This window comes from Wasmannia auropunctata, unplaced genomic scaffold, assembly GCF_000956235.1.
Source record: "Wasmannia auropunctata unplaced genomic scaffold, wasmannia.A_1.0 LD336026.1, whole genome shotgun sequence".
NCBI lineage: Eukaryota > Metazoa > Arthropoda > Insecta > Hymenoptera > Formicidae > Wasmannia > Wasmannia auropunctata.
In genome coordinates, this window is record NW_012026864.1 from 1943380 (window position 1) to 1952534 (window position 9155).

General features: G+C 43.1%; 2 protein-coding genes across 3 annotated transcripts; both read left to right on the forward strand.

Annotated features, from left to right (window-relative positions):
* Nucleotides 1–289: 289 nt before the first annotated feature.
* Nucleotides 290–4772, forward strand: LOC105452797 (condensin complex subunit 2). Of its 2 annotated transcripts, none has more exons than XM_011694218.1 (2): nt 290–684; nt 1842–4772. In XM_011694218.1, the coding sequence occupies exon 2, from the start codon at nt 1929–1931 to the stop codon at nt 4032–4034; it is 2106 nt and encodes a 701-aa protein (XP_011692520.1). In that variant the 5' UTR covers nt 290–684; nt 1842–1928; the 3' UTR covers nt 4035–4772. The 2 variants fall into 2 exon arrangements, with proteins under 2 accessions (XP_011692520.1, XP_011692521.1); XM_011694219.1 differs by lacking the exon at nt 290–684 and adding an exon at nt 750–1419.
* LOC105452796 (probable malate dehydrogenase, mitochondrial) lies at nt 3969–8305 on the forward strand. Its single transcript, XM_011694217.1, has 4 exons — nt 3969–4049; nt 5167–5564; nt 6419–6808; nt 7728–8305. Exons 2-4 carry the CDS (start codon nt 5169–5171, stop codon nt 8091–8093), a joined length of 1152 nt encoding a protein of 383 aa, XP_011692519.1. The 5' UTR covers nt 3969–4049; nt 5167–5168; the 3' UTR covers nt 8094–8305.
* The last annotated feature ends 850 nt before the right edge of the window (nt 8306–9155 follow it).

The following is a 9155-nucleotide window of genomic DNA, read 5'->3' on the forward strand; positions in this document are numbered from 1 at the left end:
TATCTCTACTCTTGGGGACTGTACATTTGCAGTCCGAGAATTCGCCGATATTACTGAAGAAAACGCCCTTCGTTCGAGATGAGAAATTAGTTTCCGTCGAATTTTCTCCGCACATTTTTCTCTTCTCTTTTCCTTCTCCTGACAAGATCGTCCGAGATCGTCCTCTCGATCGATTTTTTGTCGCAGCTGTTCTTCGTGAACTGGTATTAAACGGAGCAGCAGATCTATAGCGCAATCTGGCGCGCCTTTAGGAGCGCGCGGCGACGCCGGCGACGCCGACGCCAACGGCGGTCGGTAAATATTTGAATGTGACAACTGACATCGTCCGCTCCTCGAGAGAGACGCGCACAACGTACGTATATGTATGCACCTCGCTGTGTTGTTGCCGGGCCGACCTTCGTCGTGTGGTTTTTCGTTCAGGACCGGCGTCGGACCGGCGTGGTGCGGAAACGACGACACGTGGGGCCGCTTAATATCCCGACGACGCGAGACGTCGCTCGAGCGTATTTCACGTAGTATATCTTTCACGAGACAGAACGCCTTCGATGCCTTCGTCGCAAGACAAAAATCGCACGTTGGAAGTTCTGCAGAAGACTCACGATGAGCTGCAGCGCTATTACACCCTGCTGCGACTGATCCGGGCCGATCTCGAGAGAGTAGTGAAAAATTTCGCCGACGTAAACGGTGGGTAATGCCAAGCGGTGCCCTTCGAGATACACTTTTAGAAGCTAACTTAACCCACCTGCAAAGTCAAGTTTTGAGAAAAGAGGACTTCTCGCTGTGAATGAAGTGATTTTTTTTTGTAAGCTGTAGTAATACCGATTCTTCAAAGGATTCTGCACTTTCTACATCAATCCTCGCGCTGATATTATAACAAAGTGACTCTTTAGAACTCTGAAAATGAAACGCAGCTCTTAGATCAGTAGAAACCACTCGTCTAATGATTTCTGTTTCATCTGAGATCTTTAGAAGAAGTAAAAATAACTGTCGTTTATCTGAGACTGTTCATGTTGTACAGCAATTACAGCTCTTTTCCTGATAAACAAATTCATTGGAATAACCAGAATTCATAAATCTGATAATATTCTTCCATTGACTGATTTGAGGTGAATTTATTGATTACCTTAAGATTCTTCAAGAGAATATTTATACTTAACGAGGACTGTGTTTATCCTGCATTGATACAATAACAGAGTGACTCTTTAAAACGCTGAAAATGAAATGCAATCCTCTTAGATCGGTAGAAACTACTCGTTTAATAATTCCTGTTTCATCTGAGATCTTTTTTAGAAGTCAAAATAATTCGCTTATCTGCTATTGTTCATGTCGTACAATAATTACAGCTCTTTTCCTAAACAAATTCATCGGAATAACCAGAATTCATAAATCTGATAATATTCTTCCATTGACTGATTTGAGGTGAATTTATTGATTATCTTAAAATTCTTTAAGAGAATATTTACTTGACAATGACTATGTTTACATCGTATGTTCCACCATACCCTATGTTTAAATTTATGAATTTGACTCAAACGCAATAGATAAATTGTTTACATTATCATGACGGTCATATTTAGAATGAATATAGACAGACTAAACATAATGGTATAAACATAGTCAATAACTTGATTCTTAAAACGTTTAGATTAAGTTTCACTTATCACTGATAGCGTGTGATATAATTTGCCATGATTTATACTATTTTGTAACCACAACTTTCATAGAAAATGACTGTTCAGAAAGGTATGCAATATAATCATATAAGTGATTTACTTACGTCACTGAAAATTTGTTATGCTAATTGAAACGATGTCATGCTAATTGATGCTCGCTTGTTTCAGAAGCGTAAGGCTTAATTTAAGGATAAGCACGCGCGTACCGTAGCAGTATATAAACGAGAAGGAAGTTGAAAATCTTTCACGGATAAAATGGAGGCCCGTAAATCTCTGACGCACAAGAGGCTGGAGGCTATACAAAATTCACCGACCTCTTCGACGCCGTTGCGAAGGAAGTCCATTGTTCAGACCCCGCCGACGGGTAGTACCCTTTCGGAAAATGACGACGAGGCGGAGCGTCTCGCTCGTCGGCGTGAAATACTCACGTCGACGTCACCGTCCAACGGCAGTAACAGCAAGAGGCTCTCCCTGGGCCTGGGACTCTTGGCGAATATCCCGGCGCCCCAGATGGCCGAGAGCATAAATCAGTGCATAAAACTGAGCGCCGAGAACAAGATCAACATCAAGAATGCATTCAGTCTGGAAATGATTGATTTTATGACGTACATGATAAAGAAGCAGGATGCGAATATGTCGAATCTGCAAGTGGCCAGCGCGTCCTTGGACGTGAGCACCAAGATCTACGGGTATCGCGTGGACAGCGTGCATATGGAGATACTCAAGATGGTCGGTGGACTGGACAAACAGGTGACGGAAAATGCGGACCAAAGCGCGGAGGAGCAGGGTGAAGGTGCTACGCACGAAGACGCGGAGGCGAATGTCGAGGCGCAGAAGAAGAAGAAGAGGAAGAAGGCGAAGCAGAGGATCTTCAGCACGGTGGAGTCTCTGAGGGGCAACGTCGAGATCGCGAAACCCATGTCGTCGATGATAGGCGAGGGTGATTTGCAGACCAGCGACATGCTGTACCAGGCGACGCTGCCGAATCACGCGAATTCCGGCTTCTATCAGCATCTGTATAACGACGTCCTCGTCGACGTCTTGGAGAACGCCGAATCGCGAGGTAATCCGAATGTCAAGTACGCCATGCCGGCGATCGAGGACTTCTCGAACTTGGACAACTGCGCGTCGTACTCGAACTTCGAGTTCCTCGGCTGGTCGGTGGATGACGAGCCGGAGGAGATGCCGGAGGAGGAGACCGAGTCTAACGACAGTGGCAATCGATTCCAATTCGACTTGGACGCGAGCGTGGAGCACGACGACGATCCGGCGCCCGAGCCCATGAATTACTTCGACATCGAGCACGATAACGACAACAACCACGAGAACAACGTTCAGGTTGCCGTGTGCCATCGGAGACCGTCGGCGGATCGTTCAGAGGTGAATGTCGTCGATGTGCGCGACGCCGCCGCCCGGCAGTCCGAGTATTCCTTCGTCCAACCGAACATGAGCTTGCATTGGGCCGGTCCGTCCCATTGGAAGTTTTGGAACTTCGCCAGATCCTCCGCCGCCACCGAGGCGAGTGGCGCCCAGGTAGCGGCTTGCATGCAGGCTAAGCAGCGAAGGAAGAGGAAGGACTTCGAATTTCTGTACGACCAGGCGCGCGATGTCATAGACGCGAAGTTCGCGTCGAGCCAGTCCATCAAGTTGCACGCCAAGACGGCGAAGGCGGAATGGAGCACCGAGAGCCTGACGTTGCCGGAGGACGTGCACTACGACATCGCGCAGATAAACAAGCTCTACCTGTACCACAAGGTGAAGCTGGTGAACAGCGGTGAGAGGGAGGACGACGAGAACGCGGTGACCGCCGCGGACGTGTCCGACGGCGAGAGATATGACTACAACAATCCAAACGACACACTGGAATACTGCCCCAATGTTGAGCACGATGACGATTACGACGATTACGGGAGTAGGGACGACGGTAACGACGAGTGCAACTTCGACGACAGCGCCGCTGTGCTGAGCCAGGGTCTCACCGGCGACAACCTCGTCGCCGCGCCGAAGCTGGTCAACAAGGTGTCCATCGCGTACTGCTTGAAGGCGAAGAAGATCGACATGCGACAGCTGAAGAAGTCCATATGGAGCTGCCTGAAGTCCACGAACAATAACAACGCGGCGAGTACCGGCGGCGAGACGGCCGCGGACGACGCCGACACGATGAGGGAGGGGAAGCAGTTCAGCGACGTTTACAAGATGCTGCCGAAACTGCTGACGAAAACGAACGCCGAGGCGTTGAGCGTGCCGATCTCCTTTATATCCCTGCTGCATCTGGCGAACGAGAAGGGATTGCAGATTCATTCGGTGCCGGACATGTCGGATATTATCATCGAGCCCGGAGAATCGGTATCGTTGACCTGAAGAGACTTTGTTTTTGTACGTACACATTTTATTCAAGCAAACATAAGACGTTGACAGGGCGTCATATTCTTCGTAAGGAATTGTTGAAACGTTTTACGAATAACAATAATAATAATAATTGATATTTTTTTCAAAATTGAAAATATTTTTTTTAGAATTGAAAATAGATTGTATATTGTAATAAAAATTGTAAGTTTATCTACTTTCATGACATGTGTTTATACGATATAATACACATAATTATTAATTACATTACGATACACTTGAAAAAAAATTTATAAACAGAATGTAATCACTGTTTTAATCATTGCGTCGATATCGATCGATAAACGAAAGGTTCACAATGAGTAACGACTTTTTTTTAATGAAAACTCGGTAATTTAACGAATCTCTAATTCTGTGTCAAATGATTACGACAGAATACTTTTGATAAATGTGACATTTGTCTGACCGCTTGAAATTCGTACGTGTACATTCCACGTCACCCGAAGATGCTCGCCGTCCCATCATCACGTTCGCGTTGACGATCAATGTGCCAGATCAATGTGCCAGAATCAAATTATACAAATTATAAACGAATAACGATGCTATGAGATGAATGAAAAGTTATTGTTAAAAAAACTAATAATATTTTTGAAATAAGAGCTTGTATTTAATACCATACATATCGTACGATATACGTACGCGTATATTTTTGTCATACAAAGAATAAAGTATCTTTTTATATATTAACTCGAATCAACGCGTTTTTTCACTTTTTATTACTCGCTCTAATTGTATATTACAACTAGGAGTATCAATTTGTCTCTGTACGTAAACCGTAAAGGATAAAGTATCTTTTTATATTAATCAACGCGTTTTTTCACTTTTATCACTTGCTTTAATTAACTGTATATTACAGGAGTATCAATTTGTCTCTTTACTTTACGCACAAGCTTCACATGCGTGCCGCGTATCGCAGATCACTTTTGTTTGTCTCGCGGTTATCCATCGGGAGTCGCACGACTATCCCCCCCCCCCTCCTCCGGGTAATGTTCTTGTTTTGATTGTATTCTGCAAAATTCGTGAGAAATGTTATAAATCGTACCGCGTTTTCCGTATCCACACAAAAAAAACCGTTGAAATTATTTAGTTATGACCGCGCTGTCGAGATCGTTTCTCGATTTGTCACGGCGATGCGGACGTCATCCCGTCTTCTCGCGTCGCGGATCTTCGAAAATCCCTCCGATCGACGACCGGAAGGACGTCCAGAGGGTCGAGAAGAGGAGTGTGGAAGAATCGACGGGGAGAAAGAAAGATAGTAAGGCACAAAGGGACAGCAGGGCCAGCGTAAAGGTGTGCATAATCGGCGGCGGAGTGACGCCTCTTTACACCGCGGTACTTTTGAAGCAATACGGGATCGTCAAGAGCATATGCCTGGTGGACACGCGGGGCACCACGTCGGAGGCTTTGACGGACGTGTCGCACCTGGAGACCACTCCTCGTATACGTTGCTTCCAGAAGAAGGATATAAAACAGGCTCTCAAAGAAGTAAGAATTTCGAGAAATACCGATAGCGTATAGAAAATCTTCTCTTGTGGATCTGTTGAAATAAAATTAATTGAAAGGGGAGAGATATCAGGATTTAATTTAGTAATCTAGAAATTTCACTCGATTAATAATAATTTTTTAAATGTATAAATATATATATAATATATATAATATAAAACAGACAAAAATTAATATATAAAAAAGCAGTTTTATAATACACGATCTAAAAGAATTATTCAATTATAATATATTTATTATATTACAAATTTTGTAATTTTACATATATATATATATTTATATATATACATTTAAATTTTAGGAAATTGTTGCATAAATATTTAGAAAAAAACACATGTCTGAATATGCTCCGATACATCTGCAAATTCAGACATTTCTGTTCCCGTATATATAAACATTTTATCGCGTATCATACAAGGGAAATATGCACAGACTTTTAAATACCAGAAAAAGTATATAGGTATGTGTGTTGGCGTGTGTGTGCATGTGTATTCCGATCTGTGCATAAATTCACAATTAAGGTATTAACTCTTTGTATACACATATGGGCTGCGTTCGAAGAGCGTGCTATAAATGCTATTGTGTCATTCTATCCTTGTTTTAATACGACTTTATGTTTACGGTAGAGAATGTCACAATAGCGCTAATAGTGGCCGGTAGCGATCGATTCCTGGAATGCATTTTCATGACGCATAGCATCATTATAATGCCTGACGCGTGAATTTAAACGCGTACACAATGAAAATGTATGTACGTGTGCTCCGATATGATTCAAGTTTTAAAACATTACGATTCCGTGTACATAACATAAAAAAAAAATTTTTTTAAATACTTAGGCGAACATCGTCGCGCTCATGGACGAGACGGACGTCACCGCGGTGGGCAACACGGCGGTCCAGGAGCAATTCAAGTTGACGGCCGACTACGTGCGTCAGATGACAGATCGGATCCTGCGCTTCTGCCCGGACGCCCTCGTGGCCGTGTTCGCGCGCCCCGTCACCGCCACGCTCGCGATGGTCTCGGAGATCTTCCGCTGCGCGGGCTGGTGGAATCCCGACCGGATCGTCGGCTCGACGGCGACGTACGGCGGGCAGATCGAGGATATGACGGCGGCGATCCTCAACCTGGAGCGCGCGAGCGTCTCGGTGCCGCTGGCCGGCGGCGCCGACTCGTCAACCGTCGTGCCGCTATTGTCGCGCGCCGTCCCGTTCAACCAATTCACGAACGTACGCACGAGCTATACCTAGTCGTTGAAATTTCAATTTCAAATCTCGGTCCTTGTAGTGTAGAGCCTCCTCAAGTAAGAGCTCAAGGTAGAACGTAGAATCAAATGATGTCACGATGACGTCAATTCTTACATTATCTGACTTATAAGTGAAACAAAGGCTGTGAGTTCCGTAAAGCGCATGACGTATTATTTCATTCTTGTTTAACATTCGATAAACAACATAAAATGATATATCATGCGCTTTACGAAACTCAGCTAAAGTCATAACGTTTCTTATGATATCATTTATAACTTCATAATAATATCATTGTGACTTCTACTGTGTTCTATCTGGGAGTTTAAGTACCGTCCGTGTATTTTCAGATTAATTATGTGTTTTCTTAAAACGTTCATTTATTTATATCCGTGCAATCTGTTAAAAAAAAATGAGTTTAATTCAATAATTTATGTGTATAAATATTATTTCTGTAATAATATTTTGTCCTTTGAAAAAAAGTGATTTAAAAAATTCTCTCTAGATAAAGAAATTTATTAAGGCGCAGTAATTTTCTTCTGTTTTAGTTTTGATAAAAAAAATCTGTTGCGTTAACTAAATAAAATAATCATATATTCATTTGTAGAAAAAAAATTAAAATTCTAATATAATTTTCTAAAAATCGAGATCTTCATTGCACGGATATTGATCGAGTAGAGAAATTAAATCAATACGTATCGTATCTCTCCTGTAAAGATCTTGATATTCTTAATATAATCTACAATCTACATATATTTTCATTCATTAATTATAATTTCAGTTAACGATATTTATACAGTTGCGATTGTACGATATCGCTTGGGCGATAATTAAATTTATATTATCTGTACATTCTCTCTCTCTCTCTCTCTCTCTGAATAACAATACTGTTAATATTATTCAGGTGCAACGCAAGACCTTGCTGCAATCGTTTCGGGCCGGCAACGAGAAGGCAAGGACGGCGTTCGACGAGGGCCCGTCGTTATCGTCCGGAACGGCCGCGGCGAAGCTGATAGTCAACCTCGCCGCCGGTCTATCTGGGCACGAGCGCGTCGTCACCTGCGCCTACGTGCGCTCGGACGTGCTGCCGGTCTGCCGGTTCTTCACCAACGAGCTGGAGCTGGGCCCGGAGGGCGTCAGGCGGAACCTGGGCCTGCCGAAGATCTCGGCCGCGGAGGTGCTCCTGATCGAGCAGGCGATACCTTTGATTAACGAGCACGTCGACATGGCGGTCGCGACGGTCCGGACGGAGAAGATGCGCATGCGGTGACGCGATGACTTCTGGACTGTAACAATATATATCTATCCCGATTTCCCCGGGAAATCTCGCAGAATTAATGAGAACTTGCGCGAGTATTTATTGCGAATTTATTCACCCTCGCGTGATGCGTTTCGTCTCGTATATAAATTGATACTCCGTTGTAAAGATCCGCTCCGTTGTAAAGATATGTAAATAAAGTGTAAATTTATGTCGCTTATACATATATTGCGGCGAACGACTCGAGAAAGGCTCGTAGTGATGTAATCGTCGCGACCGTGAGAGAAGGTCAAGAGCGAAAGATGTGTTTGGATGCCTTGTGTCGCTGAGGTGCTTAAAGTCGATCTTAACGAGGTTTTTTAAAGAGGATTTAAAGACGATTGAAAGAGGATTTAAAGAGGTGCTTGCAGGTGAGTCTGAATCTCTCCAGGATATAATTCAGATGCAATTCTCTCCTTTTAGGGCTTTCATTCTCTGGGCGCGGCGATCTTTCTATGACCCTTTCTATGCGTGCGAGTTCCGTTTCCTTTATGATACGCATATGATATATCATCTTATCCTTTTTACTCGCTAAATGTTAAACAAGGATAAAATGATACATCATGCGCATGAAACGAAACGCGAAGTCAATTTATAAATAAGTTAATTTAAATTATTTATTATAATTTTTTATTAATTTACATTGACTTAATTTAATTTAAATTAATTTAAGTCAATGTAAATTAATATAATATAATTTAATGTAAACCAATTCAGAATAGAATGGAATTTATTTCTTCAGTTTTACATAATTAATCAAGAAGGGACTAATATAAATTAATTTAATTCAATTTTAACATAATTAGTGTCTTATCAATCCCCCCGGAAATTCGACGCGTTCCGAAACTTAATATCGCGGGCGGAGGTGTATGATGACAACCCCTCTCTGTGTAATAACATTTCCGCGTGCAGATGTGTATCGCGCACGTGCGACAGCTGGCTCACTGCACATGCATTGTGGTCTTTTGTTTTGACCCGTGTCGATAGGCACGGGCGAGCACGAGACTACGAGTCCGGTCGCGATTCGGCGAAATA

Bases quoted from the DNA above. Each gene is read 5' to 3' on its own strand.
- LOC105452797 (XM_011694218.1), top strand. From the start codon at position 1,929: ATGGAGGCCCGTAAATCTCTGACGCACAAGAGGCTGGAGGCTATACAA.
- LOC105452796 (XM_011694217.1), top strand. From the start codon at position 5,169: ATGACCGCGCTGTCGAGATCGTTTCTCGATTTGTCACGGCGATGCGGA. The intron at 5,565-6,418 runs GTAAGAATTTCG...TTAAATACTTAG, and splicing joins TAAAACAGGCTCTCAAAGAA to GCGAACATCGTCGCGCTCAT. The intron at 6,809-7,727 runs GTACGCACGAGC...AATATTATTCAG, and splicing joins CGTTCAACCAATTCACGAAC to GTGCAACGCAAGACCTTGCT.